The 20,520-nt window shown below is 40.3% G+C and overlaps 1 protein-coding gene across 3 annotated transcripts in view; it reads left to right on the forward strand.

Annotated features, from left to right (window-relative positions):
* The first annotated feature begins 4,847 nt into the window (after window positions 1–4,847).
* The window catches only part of MINDY3 (MINDY lysine 48 deubiquitinase 3), a 107,153-nt gene continuing 91,480 nt past the window's right edge, over window positions 4,848–20,520 (forward strand). For 2 of the 3 annotated variants that reach the window (XM_081087370.1, XM_081087371.1), the window contains exon 1: window positions 4,848–5,167. In XM_081087370.1, coding sequence (XP_080943496.1) covers window positions 5,074–5,167 — 94 coding nt within the window. In that variant the 5' untranslated portion in view covers window positions 4,848–5,073. The remainder of the gene's footprint in view (window positions 5,168–20,520) is intronic. The other variant, XM_081087372.1, reaches the window with a different exon arrangement.

Here is a 20,520-nt window from a genome sequence, read left to right on the forward strand (position 1 = left end):
CAACTTGTTTAACTTTATTTAACCCAACATCTATATATAGAAAAGCCAAGCGACCAGAATGACCAACGACTGGAACGACTGGAATGATTGGTTGCTATGATGTGCACTGCAGCCGGCCAGCCAATCTCCCACGTCCCCTCCCCCCGGCCAGCTGGCTCTGATTGGCCCTGATCAGAGCAGGCCGGCCGGACCCCACTCGTGCACGAATTCATGCACCGAGCCTCTGGTTTAATGATAAAAACCATTCTCCACCATCTGGATATGGTTCTGGCACTTTTAACAATTCCTTTTTACTACAGCAAAGATTGCTGAAGTCAGAAATAAAGTAAAATGCTAATAGGAAATGCTTTGGGAAATGATGTACTGTGTTATCCTTTACTAGTAGTATGACAATACTTGGTTTAAAAGGAACTCAGTATGCTTTGTAAAAAAATTTATCCTGCTGAGATAAGGTTAGGATAATGCAAAGAGTTTTCTTTCTTTGGTAGATTGATGGTGTTATTGGAAGACATAGGCCATATAAATTAAATAATTGCATTATGAAATGAGTATGAAATAGTTTTAATTAACCTGTCTAGAACTTACTAATTTTATTGTAGGGTGGATTTTTTTAAAAAGACTTGATTTCTCCTTGATAAGTGATGGTACAAATACACTAAAATAGGAGTTGAGGACTTCCAGTTGGAGAATTGTTCTTTTCATGGAAATGTGTAGGACACAGGTAATGAAGCTATTGTGCTTTTATTTGTCATGGAAGTTTTGGGAAAAACAGAAAAAGAATTAAACACAGTTAGAGTTTGATAATAAGGAATTAATTTTGTTACTGTGAAGTAGTAAAGAAAAATCACAGATCAAGAAATACTCCTTTTTTTAAAACTTTTTTTTTTCAATCCTTACCTGAGGATATGCCTTTTTTATTGATGAGAGAGAGAGAGACATCAGTGTGAGAACAATGTGAGAGAGAAATGTTGATCCCCACAGGAGCCCTGACTGGGGATGGAAACAGTAGCTCCTTGGTGTAAGGGATGATACTCCAAACAAATGAGCCACTCCAGGTCAGGGCAAGAAATATCCCATTTTTTTAAAAAACATGTTTTTATTGATTTATTTTAGAGAGAGAAAGGAAGGGAGAGGGATATATAGAAACATTGATGAGAAAGAAACATCAATTGGCTATTCCCTGCATGCCCCCTACTGGGGATCAAGTCCAAAACCTGGGCATTTGCCCTGACCAGGAATCAAACCAGTGACCTCTTGGTTCATGGGTCTAAACTCAACCATTGAGCCACACCAGCCTGGCAAGAAATATTCCATTTTTAAAACTACATTTTAAAAGAATAGCTTTTTCTATGAAAACATGCTCAAAGTCACTAATTATCCGAGAGATTCAAATCAAAACAACAATGAGGTACCATCTCACACCTGTCAGACTGGCTTTCATCAACAAATCAACAAACGACAAGTGCTGGAGAGGATGTGGAGAAAAAGGAACACTTGTGCACTGCTGGTGGGAATGCAGACTGGTGCAGCCACTATGGAAGACAGTATGGAGTTTCCTTAAAAAACTGAAAATGGAACTCCCATTTGACCCTGTGATCCCACTCCTAGGAATATATCCCAAGAAACCAGAAACACCAATCAGAAAGGATATATGCACCCCTATGTTCGTAGCAGCACAATTCACCATAGCTAAGATCTGGAAACAGCCTAAGTGCCCATCAGTAGATGAATGGATTAGAAAACTGTGGTACATCTACACGATGGAATACTATGCTGCTCTAAAAAGGAAGGAACTCTTACCATTTGCAACGTCATGGATGGAACTGGAGAGCATTATGCTAAGTGAAATAAGCCAGTCAATGAAGGAGAAATACCACATGATCTCACTCATTCATGGATAATAGAGACTATTATAAACTTTTGAACAATAATAGATACAGAGGCAGAGCTGCCTCAAACAGATTGTCAAACTGCAGCGGGAAGGCCGGGGAGGGTTGGGGGGCAGGAGGTAGGGGGGTAAGAGATCAACTAAAGGACTTGTATGCATGCATATAAGCATAACCAGTGGACATAAGACATTGGGGGATAGGGGAGGCTAGGGGACTGTCTAGGGCGGGGCGATAAAATGGACACATATGTAATACCCTTTGTAATACTTTAAGCAATAAATTAAAAAAAAAAAAAAGAATAGCTTTTTCTCCATATCTATAGATAGTTAATAAAATCTATCTGTATATTAATAGGAAGAAAATGACTGTGATGTACTATATTTCTATATATTAATGGAAAGCAAAAGTGTGGCAGACCTCTGAACTGTGATTTTAGAAGTATGCCTCTTTTAGGCTCTATGAACACAAACCCTTTGTCTTTCAGGAAGAGAAATAATTATGCAAGATGTAAACCACCATGCAAATTAATTAGACACTAAAGGTGCGGTGCACGAATTCGTGCAGGGGTGGGGGGTCTGGGCGGCCCACCCCAATCGGGGTCGATCAGGCTGGGCCAGCTGGGGGGAGGGGCTCCAGGTGGTTGGCGGGCCGGCCTCGGCCCCTGGCCAAACTCCTGGTTGAGGGGACAATTTGTGTATTAGCCTTTTATTATATAGGATTTAAGTGTACTAGTCAATACTATATCCCTGATCCCTCATTTGCTGGAAGATAGTGAATTCTTAAGTTACAGTAAAGTTTCATTCCTTCACTAATACTTACTGAAATCCAGCATTGTTCAAGGCTCCATACTAGCTACTATGAATAAGAAAGGTCCTTGGCCTCCATAAATTTATATCTTGGGGAAGAGTAAATAATTCTTTGCAAATATAAGAATGACAGTAATTGTCATAAGCAGATAAGGTAGGTACTATGAAATTTTTTACTTTAGAGATGGTAAGGACTGAAGAAAGCTTTATTAAAAAGTGGCACTTTTACTAAATCTTGAAGAATAGGTTGGTTTGCAAAAAATAGTGTAAAGGAAGTAAAAATTAGGAGGAAGTCTATGGTTATGAGTCAGGCACTTTGAACAATTCTTTTTTTTTTAAAATATATTTTATTGATTTTTTTACAGAGAGGAAGGGAGAGAGATAGAGAGAGTTAGAAACATCGATGAGAGAGAAACATCGATCAGCTGCCTCCTGCACATCTCCTATTGGGGATGTGCCCGCAACCCAGGTATATGCCCTTGACCGGAATCGAACCTGGGACCTTTCAGTCCGCAGGCCGACGCTCTATCCACTGAGCCAAACCGGTTTCGGCTGAACAATTCTTTTTAACTAAAGCAAAGGTTGCTGAAGTCAGAAATAAAGCATAAATTAGCAAAACCCTCTTATTTGCAAACTGTAAGGAACCCAACAAATTTTGTCCTTTTTAAAATTCAAAGGTCAGAGAATGGTAAGATCTCTTCTTTTTAAGCAGCACAAAGAGAAGTTTCCACACCCACTAAGTTTAACTGAATGCCTGACAATGATTCAAACCTGGACTTTAGCTCAGGTGTTCCCCATGCACCCTACAGCAGTGATGGCGAACCTCTGACACGCAAACTCATTTTTTTGGTTGATTTTTCTTTGTTAAATGGCATTTAAATATATAAAATAAATATCAAAAATATAAGTCTTTGTTTACTATGGTTACAAATATCAAAAAATTTCTATATGTGACACGGCACCAGAGTTAAGTTAGGGTTTTTCAAAATGCTGACACGCCGAGCTCAAAAGGTTCACCATCACTGCCCTACAGTCTCAAAAAGTAGAAATAAGAATGCTCTACCATTTACAAACAGGCTACTTTCAATCTGTTTTCCTACAAATAGCTTTGCCATTCTGCGTTACATCTGGTAGAGACATTTCTAATGCACATTATGCCATGTGTGGTTATGTTTTTGTTTATATTTTTAATAGTTGGTTCAACTTTATATGATTTCTCCAGGCACAGAGGCTGACGGCCTTCAAACTAATGGGGGGATCTCGACACAAACATGCATGTTTCTTCACTGAGACTCAACCACGGTCTTAGCATAAATATTACAAGTTTTAAAGAATAGGCTATGCTCTAGGCCAGTGGTTGGCAAACTCACTAGTCAACAGAGCCAAATATCAACAGTACAACGATTGAAATTTCTTTTGAGAGCCAAATTTTTTAAACTTATCAAGGGGCCAAAGAGCCGCATGTGGCTCTAGGCCCTAGGGCAGTGATGGCGAATCTATGACACCCGTGTCAGATGTGACATGCGAACTCATTTTTTTGGTTGATTTTTCTTTGTTAAATGGCATTTATATAAAATAAATATTAAAAATATAAGTCTTTGTTTTACTATGGTTGCAAATATCAAAAAAATTCTGTATGTGACACGGCACCAGAGTTGTTAGGGTTTTTCAAAATGCTGACACGCCGAGCTCAAAAGGTTCGCCATCACTGCCCTAGGGCTTGGACTTAGCCTCCAGCTAAGACAGTGTGCAGAGGAAGCGTCCAGGATTTCAGAAAAATGGGAGCGCCCACGGATGTGGCATGCCTGCCAACACCAGAGCTTCCACTCTGCAGCGGGGGGTGTGGCTCAGGCTGTTGGAGCATCCCTTTTACACAAAAGGTGGCGGGCTCCATTCCCGGCGGGGCACATACCCAGGTTGCGGGTTCCTCCCGGGTCGGGTGCATGAGGGGGCCACCCATCCATGTTTGTCTCTTACAGCGACGTCCATGTCTCTCTCTCCCTTCCTCCCTGTAAAATAAAACATTTCAGGCCAAGGACTGCACTCAGGATGACCAGCGGCTTCCACAGAGGTCCGCACCTCTTTCCACTTCCGCTTCCGGGGAGGTGACTCCCGGGTTCCTGGGTGTGGTGGGGGTGGTAGCGAGAGAGGAGCCGGAAGTGGGTGGTTCGGGGCTTCCGGTACGGGAAACTTAGCTGCCGCTGGAGCGGGCTTGACAGGCGCAGTCCCTGCGTGCAGGTCTTTCTCGCCGGCCTCGCGCCTAAGCTTCCAGCGGCTTTGGCTCTGCCGTCCCGCAACTCCTGTCTCCGGAGCCGCCCCTTCCCCATGTTCCGGGGCGGGAGTCCTGAAAGCCAAGACCCGTTCGCCGGTACCCCATCATGTCCGAACAGACTAAAGAGCTGGTGGAGCTGGTGTGGGGCACCAAGAGCAGTCCCGGTCTCTCTGACACCATCTTCTGCCGCTGGACGCAAGGTACCCGGGCCGGGCTCCCACTTCCAGCGCCGCCTCCTTTGCTCTGGGTCCGGCCGTGACGCTTCTCGCGCGCCCCGCACTCGGCCCCCATTCCCACGCCCCGCTCAGGAACTGGACTTGCTAGGAACGCCCTGCCTGCCCTGGAGGGAGAGGTGGAGGAGGAGAATGGTTACATTAAAGCCCGAAGCGCCTCCGCCGCTCCCGGGACCGCCCTGCGGCTGGAGAGGAGAAAGGGTGGCTGCTGGGCTGCGTGACACCGAGGTGTGCCCTGCGCCCGGGGGTCAGTTTCCCGAAAAGGGCTGTGGTCGCCTGAATCGTGGGCACCTAACAAGGCTGTATGCTATTGGCGTTTGGTCTGATTTTAAAGGAGGGGAGCCCCCTGTAAAGTAGAATGGCTAATCCCAAAAGCAGTTTTGTTGTTTGTGTTTTAATTATGTGGTTAGGCATGGTACGCACTACATAAAGACAGTGTTGGTTGCCACAAAGTGTTTTCTTCACCCAAGTATCTCCGGTTTTGAGATGGTTTAGTATCAGTTACAGTTAAAAAGGTATATAAATCATAGCATTTCCTGTGGCAGTCTAATTACCCAGTCAAGATTTTGAGTTATATAAGAAGTTTTATTGATAATATGAGTAATACTGAAATAACAATCACATTTATTAAATTTATGCACTGTGCCAGGCCCTTCACTAGGCACTTTATACCTAATTCTTAAGTTTTAGTGCTATAACACAGCGGACACATCACTTAAGGTGACTTAAGGCTGGCGAAGTTTAGTGAGGTTAAGAGCATAGTCTTTTGTTAGTAAGGTATCAGTAATGTAGGTGTGTATGTAAAACAGGCCAATAAATAATAGCTATTTTTAACTATCATTATTAAAACTTTTTTAAGAGAATACCTGTCCTCAAAGGATTTGGAGGAATTTTAGCATAGTAAATCTGTCCCTACCTCATAATGTGTATTCTGTAATATAAATTCAGGTATAAGTAAACCTTTCTGGCTCCCAGATATTTATCTTTTAACAGCTGGTAAAAATTAGGATAATAATGTATTATCATCAGGTTATTTAGTCTATCACTATTTTTTGCAGATGAGTCATGAAGGAAGGGTAAATGACCAGGCCAAAGTCGCACACAAATTGATAGAAATTTGCTTTTTACACATTTGCTTAAGTCATGTAACTAATATTTTCTGAAAGGTTGACACCCACATTTGCAAATTTTATTTTGAAAACATACTTTCCACTTTTATTTATTCTAATTGTGAACAGCTGTAAAGTACACAAGACTGTGGAGGATTAAGAAACTTTTACTTCCCCTGGAATTAGCCAACATTAATTAAACATTTACAGTGTAGAAAAAGATAATATTCAGCTTCATTTATATTAATACTATAATGTAGATTCAAGGAGAATTAAGAGAGGCAGTTCTTGTAATGGTTAAGAGCAGGCTTTTGAATAGGCATACTTGAGTTCTTGGTTTAAGCTATTCTTTAACTTATTTAAGCCTCATTTTTCTTCTCTGTAAAATGCAGATAATAGAGGTGTCAATCTTACAGCGTTGTTGTGAGGATTAAAGACATGTAACTATACTTACGTGCTTAGCACAGAACCTGACATATAGTAAATACTCAGAAAATGGTAGCTTAATTTAAAAAGATTTTGGTTGTAGAGTAAGCCAAAGATCTCTCTCTGGTAGGCACTTGACAATTACAAGAAATTATTTATTTGATGGATAATCATTATTTAAAATAGAACTTTATAATGACATTCTAATGCTCTGCCATCTTGTAATCAACCTAAGTTCCTTAACAAGATTCATTCAATCAATACCATTTCAAAATAAAGAATTTATTTATTTTTTGGCTTTTTAGAGAGTGCAGTTATATTGTGTATATGTAATTCTTCAAGGTCTTACATTGATCAAGGTTTCAGGCAATCAAATACATGTTTTTAAGTTTGCACCTCTGAATCAGAAGGATGTTGTTACTGGTTTTGCTATATTAACCCTTTTATTCAATTTATTCATTCTTAGAGACAGAATCCATTGTGAACAATTGCTGTGGCAGTCATTTGGGATTATGGGACTAGGAACAAGAGACACTGCTCTGCTGTACCTGCCTTACTGCAGTCATAATGTGACATTAACTTTGGCTTTAATTCAGTCTGTAACTGTGCTTTGAATTGGCAACTGTAATCTCAATAGTCAGTTGGAAGCAAGTTATAGGTGCCAGTAGTTTGGAGTAAATATTTATAAAACTATCTAGGGATATTTCATTTATGAAACTATATTGATTGGTCATGTTAAATTGTTGTTTTTTTTTAAACCCTCACTTGAGGATATATTTTTATTGATTTTAGAGAGAAAGGATGGATGGGATATATATATCACTTGGTTGCCTTCTATATGTGCCTCACCTGGGGATGGAACCCACAAGCTAGGTATGTGCCCTGACCAGGAATTGGAGCCACAACTTTGTATGGGAGGATGCCCCAATTATTGAGCAGGCTTTGGAATAGGCATACTTGAGTTCTAGGGCAGGTCTTGTTAATTATTTTGATGTGTTAAAACAGTAAGCTGCAGGAGTTTACATAGTACAAAGTCTCGCCCCCCACCCCCCCGTCTTAATTGATTTGGCATTTTTACATAATATGTTAAACAACAGGCCTCAAGAGTGGCACATAGTTGTTTTTTAAAAATCATTTGGCAGTTTTAGATAATTCTCTCCTCTCCTGAAAATCCTTTTTTTTTTCTTCTTTTAAAGAGTAGAGTTTTGGGGAGTTTGCCAGTTTTTATTTTAAAGGAAACAGTCACATAATTTAAGGGTTTTAAGTTTTTTAACTTGGAAAATTATTCTCTCCTGCCTGCTCTCCTTCTACTCAGTTGAGGAAAAGCATATATTTTTCTACCTCCTTATTCATAAGCATCATTTATTCTCCTCTCCCTTCTTCCCACAAACTACAAGTGTTCCAAGCTTCTGCAGCTTAGATTTAGTAGGGTGGGAGAGAAGACAAATAATAAATATAATGTAGAAAAAATTAAGTATATATAATAGTTAGAAGGTAAAGAAATAGGGAGTTATGGAATGGCGTAGCCTGGATGGGCCTCGTTTGAAGATGAGACTTGAGCAAACACTTTAAGTAACTGAGTTAGTAACGCAGATAACTGAAAAAACAACAACAACAACAAAAGAAAAACAAAACAAAAAACAAACCGAAAAAACAAAACCCCACAAAAAATAAACAAACCCAAAGTTCCGGGCAGGGAGAATAGCCATTATAAAAGACTTAATACAGAATATTCCTGGCTTTTTGTTCAAGGAACAGGAAGGAGGTTAGTTTGGCAGAAGAGGGAATGAGGGAAGGGGAGAGTAATAAAAGATGAGGCAAGAAATATGTCCCAAATTATATAAGGCTTTATAGGCCATTTTAAGCTTTGGCTGTTATTCAGAATGCAATGAAAGGTCATTGAAAGACATAGAGCAAAGGAAAGACATATGGGACAATTTTTTAAAGGATTGGTCAGACTGCTGTGTTTGAGGTTAGACTATAGTAGATTGAATGAGACAACAAGATCAAATGAGAGAGAATTGTGGTAATCCAAGGGCTTTGGACCAGGTTATTAGTAGTGGAGATGGTAAGAAGTAGTCAGATTGGTCACATCCCGGCTGAATCAAAATAAGTTATCTAGATCGAATAGAAGCAAATATTAATCTCATTATAAATGAAAACATTTGACTCATTGGAATTTTTTTTTTAAATTTAAATTCTTTATTGTTTGGAATTTGTTTCTTTTTAGTATTGATTGTCTAGCTCATTGTTTGGTAAACATTTTCTGTCAAGGCGAATGTCTTTATTAACTCATCTCTGCCATTGCTGCAAAAGCAGCCCTAGATAATATGGGTGTGGCCATGTTCCAACGCTGCATTTAGACAGCCTGATCTAGATTATAAACTGAAAAACCATTACCCCCCTTTTTAGCCCCCTTTCTCCAAATTTTATTATGGTTTCACATAAGGATTAGCCAGAAAGGAAGAAACCCAGTTTTGCTATTTATAACAATTCAGTGGTATGGTGGTTTTTTTTGGAGGGGGGGGGGCGGGGGAGGTCTAATTAATTGAAATGAGAATTTTGGACTTGCAGTCAAGGACAGTTTTTGTTACATAATATAAAAAAATGAGATTTAACCAATAACTTAGGAAAACTTAGGGATTAGTTAAGATATAAGTATAAAATATATTTAGGAAATAATACATTTGGATTTAAATTCCAAAATATAGTTGGATGCTTATTATAAAGTGATTTAACATTTTACCGAAGTTATAAAATGATGCACAAGTATCATTAATTTTTCTTCCAAAGTGAGGATAAGTTAAAACTGTGGATCATGTCATTTTAGAGATTTTTGTTGCTGTTGGAAGCCTTTTATTTCTCAAAAATATAGATTTTTTCATTCTCCAACATACCTAAGTTATAATTAATCTAAATCCAACTTTTAAAAACTCAGTTTGTAATTTTATATGATAGTTTGTTTCTTAGTCTTTTGAATATATAATCTGTTTTTTAGTTCATGATATCTTATATTTGTATTATTATTTACAGTTTTTAAAAATCTTATTTAATCCTTGCAGCAATCCTGAGAGCTAGCAAAGGATAAATGCAGTTACCATGTCTGTCGGTGAGGAAACTAAGGCCAGGTGCAGGCGCGGCCCCACCCATGTCATGTAACTTGCAATGATAGCCTTGTCGTCCTGTGGCCTTTTGTTTACATGGGAGGCGGGAAATGTAGAGGCAGCAATTGTCAAACTGGTTTCAATAGTGTAGATTGCATAGTAAGTCATATGAAAATAAGAGACTGGAAAATTCAGAGGTTCATGGCTGAGATTTAAATTAGTTGTGAGTTATAAGACTGACAGACTTCTATGTCTGCAGTACAATGGAATGTGATACAAAATGGAATATTTAGGATCAGAAGTTTATGATGGCTGTTTCTAATGTAATCAGAAAAAACAGCCCTTTTATGATAAATTAATTCCATTTAAAACTAGGAAATAATTTGATAGAGAACAAATGACAAGAAAAATAACTATGTCCTTAAAAATTCAAACTCAAGTGAAACCTTGTAAAAGGAGAAACCTACTTAGCATAGTCCTGTTTTAGGGTAGAATACTTAATTTTTTTTTGACTTGTTTTTTTTTTAAGTGATCTGCCTGTCAAGTATGTGATTTACCATGAAACATATTTTATGACTGTGACAATGTTTTTTTTGTGTTTGTTTTTTTAAAAAAATATATTTTATTGATTTTTTACAAGAGGAAGGGAGATAGTTAGAAACATCAATAAGCAAGAAACATTGATCAGCTGCCTCCTGCACACTCCGTACTGGGGATGTGCCCGCAACCAAGGTACATGCCCTTGACTGGAATTGAACCTGGGACCCTTGAGTCCGCAGGCCAACGCTGTATCCACTGAGCCAAACCGGTTAGGACAGAACACTTAATTTTTATTTATCTGACTTCATGTTAAGCTCCAATAACCTTTGTTCATTATCAGTTAACACACTCAAATATATGTACTGTAATTAAACAGAATTTGGCATAAAGCAGAATTGCCTAGAATTTTCTCCATGGGGTTTTTATATCTAAAGTACAAAAGCAACTCAGTATAATACAGTTTAAACTATAAGCCCCATCCATGGTTCTTGAAAAATGCATTACATTATTAGTAATTTTATGGAAGGCAAGAATATAAACCCATTACTGATTTATATTTCTTACATATCCTGAAAGTTTGACAGAGCCTAATTTTGCTTTTGAACATAGGCCCAACACGAGGGACTCTTTCCTTATTCCCAGTAAGGGAAGAATTAGACAAATAGTGGAGGCCTCTGGCTTCACTTCTTTTTCTTAGGTTGGACCTCAGATTTGGTTGTCTTAACATGAAAACCAGCACCATTTCATTTGTCCTTAAAATTTCCCCATCTGCCTTACCTCTTTCCATTCCTCCATTTAGCCTATCATCTACTTCTCCCAGGCTATTGTGTATTGCTAGAAAAAATTGTGGCCAGCAAGAGTACAAATGTAGTAATCAAACCTTAGCTGAGCCCTCAATGTTTCTCTAAGTTCTGTATACTTGCTAGCTTTTATGTTTTTCAAAATTAAAATTCGCCTCTTTTATTTCCCTCCCTCTTAATGGGTAGCATCTTTTTATCTAAATATTTTACTTAAAAGCCAGCTAAGAGGTATTTCTCCTGGGTCAGTGGCTGTCAACTTTTTTGAACTCAGGGCTCCTTTACACTCTAACAATTATTTAGGATTTCAGTATGAAAAAGAAAAATTAGACCTGTGGCATTGTTCTACATTTTTGCAGATTTCTTTAATGTCTAGCTCATCAGAAGAAACTGGATTCCTCCCTTGCTTCTCCATTTAGTCTGTTGCAATATGTTGTTTTGGTTGAAGTGCATTCAGAAAATCCAGCCTCACACAGATACATAGTTGCTAAGGTAGGGGTATTGTAATAGCTTTTTCAGACAATTATGGATATTCTTCTTTGATACTACACTACTATAAGTGGTAGTTCCTTAGAGGTTAGTTGCAATACAGAATCTGAAGCCATATCTGTAAACTTTTTGTGCTCCGTTAAATTGAAATCCATTGTTTGGTTTGTACTTTGAAAGGATCTTTTACCTATACATTAGTTTCTAACAGCATGCATTGGTCATTTGGAAATTATTGGTCCATTGGTTTATACAGAGCTTTCAAATGTTAACACATTTCATTATATTATATCAAAGGTCACATTTATTATTATAACTACTGATCTCATTAGAGAATGAGTATTGAGAAGCTGTGAAGCTGACAGTGGTGGACACAAGTTATGTAGAATTTTAGTTATTGTTTGAAACCTTGAAATGTTATCAGAGGCAAAAATAATCAGTTATTTTCCTTGAATTATCAGGCTTACTTCATTTGTGAGAAATTGTCTGCCAAATACTCATGTCTGAATAATCGTAGTTTGTCAGCAGCACCTCAAAGTAAAAACAGGGCTCCACAATAAATCAGATCAGCCTGCAGTTCAAACAATTGTTCATGAGCTTTTCTTTGAGACAGCTATCAACCTTAGTATGTAGCAGAAGGGCTTTATGGGTAGTTTTATTTTGTCACATAGAATATTTTTTAAATGGGCATTGTATTCATGGTCAAGATTTAATAAAATTAGTAGTTTTTACTGTATCAGTAAGGACATGTTTAAATTAGCTATCTCTGTGTGTTTGAGAGCATATGGTAGTGTTTATTAGAGCAATGATTGCTGGTATAGCTCAATGTCACTGCCTTGATGTGTGTTTAAGGCACCGGCAGTTTAACTCAGTATTGCTTTTGCACCATTACTGTGAATGAAAAGGGCAAGGAATGTATTGGTATTGCCATGAAAATGATGTTAACCTCTAGCAGGTCAGCCAAAAGGGTCTTTGACTTCCAGAGCTCTGTAGACCATACTTTATCCACAGCTAGCACCACCACACCACTTTCTCAGCTCTTTCAGGACTTAGAATCCTTAAACTTCTTCTTTCTCACATAATCATTCTTTTCATTTTTTAAAACTCAGCCCTTTAGTCTATAAAAATAATTATTCTTTATCCAGCTATCCTTCACACTGTCATCCTTTTCCCCTTTACTTGTTTGACAAGTAGTTTGCATTTACTGTTTGTTTCTCCTTGTATTCTAAATCGCACCATAGCCCTTTAAAATAGGGCTACTCTCCCCAGTGCTCTAAATTTATTTTTTTTAGTATTCCTAGTTACATGCTTAATTCAGTTTTGTAATTTATGTTTTAACTCAACAGCATTTGTAATGATTGACTAGTCTTTGCTTCCTGATTTTTTCCTTCTAGGACCTCAGTGTATTTTTCTCTTACCTTTTTAATCATTGTCAATCTCATTTGCTGACTTACACTCTGTTCACTTTTGGTTCTTAACTTCATTATCTTTGTTCTTCATGTTCTTATTCATTTTAACTGTCAAGTTGATGTTTCAAATTGCTATCTTTAATCCTAACTCCCTACTCCATGATCCAGACCTGTAATTCCCATTCATTCTGAATGTTGCCAAATGGTTGTCTTACATTTTTGAGACTTAACTTGACATGCCTAGAAACAAACTCCCATTATCTTCCCTCCCAAAACTTCAACAATAATTTACTGAGCATTAACTATATGACAATAGGAAACCTGTGGTCAGTGGAACAGACAAGCTACCTATAAGGCAAGAAATTTAATGAACAAGTAACAGTGTAATTACAGAATATGTGTAGTAAGTACTGGTTGTGCTGAGATGGTAGGAGAGATCTTAGATAGGTTTGTCAGAGAATATATATCTGAGGAGTTAATACGTAAATTGAGTCCTTGAGAATGAGAAGGTTTCAGCTATATGAAGAGAAAAGGAGAAAGAATATTTCATATAGAGGGAATAGCAAACATCCAGGCCCCAGGTAAAGACCTTGGGATGTTCTAAGGGCCTAATGCCTCTGTAGATGATGAAAGTACGAGTGAACTAAGGGAAGGTTGGATTGATTGATCATACATTGTCTTTAGGTCATAAAAAGGAGTTTGCATTTCATTCTTTTTGTTTGTTTGTTTGTTTTTCTATGCATTTCATTCTAATTGCAGTGAGAAACCATTGAAATATTTTAAGCAGGCTGTGACAAAATTACATTTCTATTTCTAAAATATTCCTCTGGTAACTATGGTGAACCCTTGTTGAGGGTAGGGGTGGGGTGGAATGGAGAGATCTGATTGGGAATTCTTCAGTATTCTAGGGGAGAAAGAGATGATGGTGGTTTGAACCTGAAAGTAGACTAGAGATATGATAGAAGTGGACAGACACAAGGTATGTTTTAGAGCCTTGAACTAAGGGGATCTTATCTTAAGGTGAAGCGTAAAGGTCAAGTCGGAGTTTTATCAGAGAAAGGATTAGCATATATTTCAAGCTGAGGGAACATGTTCAAAGCGTAAGAAACCAGAAAGAAAATTGATATTTGAGGACCTGAAAGAAGCTGAGCATGCTTGGAGTCTTAAGAGAGAGCGTGGCAAAGGATGAGGTAGGAGACATATCCAGAAGCCATATCACACAGGACCATGTTAAAGTGTTTAGAGTTTGTCTATGTCTGTACTAAAACCTGGGAGTAGATGAGTTACCCTGGGAGAATGTGTAGAGTGAAAAGAACATAGATTCTAAAGCCAACACCTGAGGAACATTAGCATTTAAAAGGAGTTGATCAAGGAGACTGAGAAGAAATAGAACAGTTTGGAGAAAAAGGGACCAATAAAGCCAAGGGACAAAAGGTTTTTAAGAAGTGAATGGTGCCCCAGCCGGTTTTGCTCAGTGGATAGAGTGTAGGCCTGCGGATGAAAGGGTGCCAGGTTCGATTCTGGTCAAGGGCACATGCCTGGGTTGCAGGCTCAATCTCCAGGAGGGGGTGTACAGGAAGCAGCCAATCAATGATTCTCTCTCATTGATGTTTCTCTCCCTCTCTGAGATCAATGAAAAAAGAAAAAAAAAAGAAAAAAGAAAAGAAGTCAGTGGTCAACACTGCCAATGATTTTCTGGGAGATTAAAAAAAGAAAAGACTTGAAGAAATAGCTTTTATTGGTCAGTTTCTGAGGGGAGGGAGTATCAATTTGATTATTTGATCAGACCTAACAGTGAGAATGAGTTTGTGTAGCCACAGGCTGAAATCAGATGATTGTGGATTAAGTAAATTGTGAGATAAGGAAATTTCGACAGTACATATAGACAACTAAGTGGGCTTTGATAGAGTGAGTGGTGATTAGAATTTTTGGTGAAATGTCTTATTTTTTTATGGTCAAATGAGTTTTTAAGTTAAAACTTTAATTTTTTAGAGCAGTTTTAGGTTCACAGCAAAATTGTGGGGAAGGTACAGAGATTTCCCATATACCCCTTGCTCCCACAATAATATGCATAGCCATCCCTATTACTAGTATCCTCCACTAGAGTTGTGGGTACCTTTGTTACAGTTGATAAAGCTATATTGATTGATACATAATTGTCATCCAAAGTCCATACTTTACATTTGGGTTCACTCTTGGTGTTCTACATTCTATGGGTCTTAACAAATGTAAATGACATGCCAACATTGTGGTATCATAGTGTTTTAGGCGGTGGGAACAGCACCAGGTATTATACTAGTGGGGTCAGACCAAACCTGGGTTTAGCAACCGCAGTACTTGGGTTCTGGCTAGAAAAGAATTCAAAGTCCAGACCCAAACTGTAAGAGAACATTTATTGGGTAAATTAAAGAGGTAGAAATAGTAATTCCTAGAAGAAGTGGTCTTAGGAAACAAGTTATAGAGGTAAAGGAAGGGCCCTTGGAGCTTGGGAGTGAGGAAGCTAGTGGTAAAGTGCCTGAGTCAGGGAGGAGGAGGGGGAAGGAAAAGGGAAGGGCGCGGGAGTGTTCCCTGGAGAGAGAGCACACTGCCTCCATCCTAAGTGTTTTTAAGGGTAGAGATTTTAGGGCGGGGGTGGGGGGTGGGGGGGGGCGGGGTCCCGGGGCGGGGTCCCAGGAGAAGACCTCAATGTAATATTCAGCCTTTTTCTAGGTGTGTTCTTTCAGGGTTGTGGTCTCTACTGATGGATTGGTTGACACCAGGGCAGGTGGTCCTTATTCAATGCAGCTGATCCTGAGGTTGGTTTTGTTGAAACCGAGGCATAGATGTTATCTCTAGGGAGGAAGAAAGGTCAGGGAGTCCAAACTGCTTGACCAGCAATATGCTAGGGGAGGAAAAGTCACTGGGGGCAAGGTCCCACCCTACAATTGATTGCCCTTTGCTGGGCACCTGGCCCATGGTCCTTGCTCTGCTCAAGTCTGTCTAATTGCCTACAACAATAGTATTTTCAGTGGCTAAAAAATCCTCTGTGCTTCACCTATTCATCTCACATCTCCCCCTTCTCCTACCCACTGGCAATCACAGATCTTTTTATTGTTTCCATAGTTTAGTTGGAATTATACACTGTATGTAGCCTTTTCACTTTGGTTTCTTTTACATAGTAATACACATTTAAGGTTTCTTCATGTCTTTTCACAGCTTGCAAGCTCATTTCCTTATTTTTTCCTATTTTACAAAGAATTTTATTTATTATTTTATTGTCTAAAATTTTACATATGTCTCCTTTTCCCCCAATTGACCACCCCCTCATTTCCTTTTAACACCGAATAATATTCTATTGTCCAGATGTACCACAATTTATCTGTTCACCTTCTGAAAGATATCTTGGCTGCTTCCAAGTTTTGGCAATTATAAATAGAGGTGTTATAAACATCTGTTTGCAGGTTTTTTATTGTGGACATATGTTTTCAACTCCTTTGGGCAAATGCCAAGGAGTTTTTGGTGGATCTGAAGGTGTTTTTGTTCTTAAATATATGATACACATATAAATACCGTTTGCAAGAGATTAAATGGTAAAGAGAGAGGAAGTGGGTTGGGATGGGATCCTCTACATCTACAATTTAAAAAAATATACTTTATTGATTTTTTTACAGAGAGGAAAGGAGAGGGATAGAGAGTTGGAAACATCAATGATAGAGAAACATCAATCAGCTGCCTCCTGCACACCCCTTACTGGGGATGTGCCCGCAACCAAGGTACGTGCCCTTGACTGGAATCGAACCTGGACCTTCAGTGTGCAGGCCGACGCTCTATCCACTGAGCAAAACCAGTTAGGGCTACATCAACAATTTTTAACCTTTTTCATCACATGGCACACATTAACTCATTACTAAAATTATGCAGCACACCACAAAATACATTTTTGCCGATCTGACCAAAAAAGAAGGTATAATTTCTGATTGATTTACAAAAATAAAAATAATAATTACCTACCCTTTTTTGCTCCAAAGTGATTTTAAAAAAAATCAGGTGTCTATACTTGTACATAAAGATTTCTGGTATCATACCAAGAATTAACCAATCAGATGTAACCTTACTATGCAAAGTGACAAATAAGATTATATGACCTATCCTTTCTAATAAAGAGGGAATATGCTAATTGACTGCCCTGCCCTCAAAGAGGGCGGTGCCACACAGCCACAAGTTGGCGGGGTCCTGTCCCCTCAGTCCTGCTGGGGCAGCAGGCGCGCCTGCCTCCAAAGTCCCCCAGTTCCCTCAGTCCCCCTGACACCCAGGGCTGGCCCAAGGCACAGGCAAGCCTCGGATGGCGGCTGCCCAGCCACCCCGGGCCGCCTGAGGCTCAGGTAACCAGGGCCGGCTGAGGCTTGCGCTGCCAGCAGTGGCAGCAGCAGAGGTGTGATGGGGTGTCACCTTCGCCCCTGAATGCTCCTGGACTGTGAGAGGGTTCAGGCCGGGCTGAGATACGCCCCCTAGTGCATGAATTTTCATGTACCGGGCTTCTAGTGTGTGTGTGTGTGTGTGTGTGTGTGTGTGCCCAGTGCACAAAAATTTGTGCACTTTTGGGGGGGGGCCCTCAGCCCAGCCTTTGCCCTCTCACAGTCTGGGACCCCTCGGAGGATGTCCACCTACTGGCTTAGGCCCACTCCCTGGAGGATCTGGCCCAAGCTGGCAGTCAGACATCCCTCTGGCAGCCCAGAAGCCCTTGGGGGATGTCCACTTGCCAGCAGGGAGCAGGCCTAAGCTGCAGTCAGACATCCTTAGCACTGCTGAGGAGGCAGGAGAGGCTCCCACCACTGCTGCTGTACTGGCAGCCGTCAGCCTGGCTTGTGGCTGAGCAGAGCTCCCCCTGTGGGAGCGCACTGACCACCAGGGGGTAGCTCCTGCATTGAGCGTCTGCCCCCTGGTGGTCAGTGTGTGTCACAGTGACCAGTCATTCCAGTCGTTCTGCTGTTAGGGTCAATTTGCATATTACCCTTTTATTATATAGGATCTAGGCCTGGTGCATGGGTGGGGGCTGGCTGGTTTGCCCTGAAGGGTGTCCCGGATCAGGGTGGGGGTCCCACTGGGGTGCCTGGCCAGCCTGGGTGAGGGGCTGATGGCTGTTTGCAGCTGGTCACACCCCCTTCAGGTTGGGGGTCCCCACTGGGGTGCCTGGCCAGCCTGGGTGAGGGGCTGATGGCTGTCTGCAGGCTGGTCAAGGCCCCCCTCCCCCAGTGGGGACCTTCACCCCATGGAGGTTTGTCCAGTCTGGGTGAGGGGCTGATGGCTGTTTTCAGGCTGGCCTCACCCCCTTTAGCATGGGGGGTCCCCACTGGGGTGCCTGGCCAGTCTGGGTGAGGGGCTGAGGTCCATTTTCAGGCTGGCCAAGCGCCCCCGGCGACGGAAGCTCCCAGCCTCTCCTTTTTTTCTTTTTTTTTTTTTTTTATTCTGGGATTTATTTACCTTCTATAATTGAAACTTTGTAGCCTTGAGAGGAGCTCAGAGCTGGCCAGGGCGGGCGGGAGGGACGCTTGGCTTCCTCCATCACCAGGGCCAACCCACTCCTGCTTGCTCCAGCTCTGTGGCCACGGCTGGCTGAAAGCAGGTATCTGGGGTTTATTTACCTTCTATAATTGAAACTTGGTTCCTTTGAGTGGAGCTCAGAGCTGGCCACAGCAGGCGGGAAACTTGGCTTCCTCCATCATTGGGGCAACCAAGCCTCCTGCTTGCTTCAGCTCCGTAGCTGCCAGTCGCCATCTTGGTTGGGTTAATTTGCATATAGTCACTCGGATTGGCTGGTGGGCATGGCTTAAGGTGTAGTGAAGGTATGGTCAATTTGCATTCTTGTCTTATTAGTGTAGAGATATTTACGGTTCAAGACAGAGCATTCACAGTGGATAACTATTGTGTTGGCTGTTGTCATTTTTTATTTGACAGTCTAAGACAGCGATTCTCAACCTGTGGGTTGCAAACAATGAAAATACATCCTGCATATCAGATATTTACATTACGATTCATAACAGTAGCAAAATTACAGTTATGAAGTAGCAACGAAAATAATTTTATGGTTGGGGGTACCATAACATGAGGAACTGTATTAAAGGGTCGTGGCATTAGGAAGGTTGAGAACCACTGGCTAAGGGAAAAGAGGTCATTGACCCTGACTGAGTAATCAGGTATTGCACATTGTAAAAATTCCTGCAGCACACCTGTTGAAAATCACTGTTCTACACTATTTCTTACTTCACTTGCTATCATGTAGTATCTTAAGCTAGGTACTTCAGTCAGCTCTAATTTCTTTTGTACCAAGCCTTTGTCCCACTTGCAGGTATTCATCACATCTTAAGGTTTACCACAGAAATATTGTTTGGATATAGTTTCTCCTCCACACTGTGTTGCTTTTATCAGTTTGTCACTGTCTCTAAAGGGCTGTTGAAACAACTTCATCCCCATTCTAGTCACTTACAAAAGAAAAAAAAGTATGATAATATTAGTACTTGTCAGGGTACTCTTATTAACCCATTATTAACCTCTTGTCAGTATTCCCTCCTCTCATTTACCATCTCCTCTATCCTACCCCTATATTGCCTTTCAGCTACATTAAATTTCCCTTTGATCCATAAACGTGCCCTGCTCTTACCCTGTATCCTTTAATAAAGGTTTTCTTTATCTGAAGGTTATCTTCCCACCCTTGCCTCTCTGGAAAATTCCTATTCTAGATCAACCTCAAAGTCACCTGGTATAATTTGACTTGGGGCAGAGTAAGTCGTTCCTTTTTTTTTGTTAATCCTCACCCGAGGATATTCTTCCTATTGATGTTTAGGGGGAGAGAGAGAAGAGAGAGATTGTTTGCCTCCTGCATGTGCCCCACTAGAACTGGGGATCGAACCTGCAATCCAGGTAGGATCCCTTGGCTGGGAATTGTATCCAAGACCCTTCAGTCCGCAGGCTGACTCTCTAACCATTGAGCTGTGCCAGCCAGGGCAGTCATTCTTTTCTGTATCCACAGCTCTGTCTTCATACTTCTGTTTTAACATTCATTTCTTTATTTTAGTGTTTGTTTATATGTCTGTCTTCCCCTGAACTGTTGGCTCCTCCAGACTATGGACTCATTCATTCATATATCTAGATGCTTGCTGCATTATCTGATGCTTATTAAATATTTGTTGGATGAATGACTTAAATATAATCTTTAATGAAACTTTACATATTCCTAGCCTGTTGGAATTGGAAGTGATCATTTTAAAGATGACTGAGGTCTACAGATATGAAATGATTTCCTAAAGGTTATACACATAGTAACTCAATTCTCACCTCTGTTCTTGTTCTGCAGTGTGCCAGTGCTCTCTGTGGCAGCTTCTACTAGCTGCTCTCAGACAGTATTGGTTGGGGAATATTTAAATTAAGACTGAGCCCATGTGAGTACATTCACTGCTATGTATGATACCATTT

The sequence above is a fragment of the Myotis nattereri genome (assembly GCF_964212035.1).
Source record: "Myotis nattereri genome assembly, chromosome: 1".
Lineage (NCBI taxonomy): Eukaryota > Metazoa > Chordata > Mammalia > Chiroptera > Vespertilionidae > Myotis > Myotis nattereri.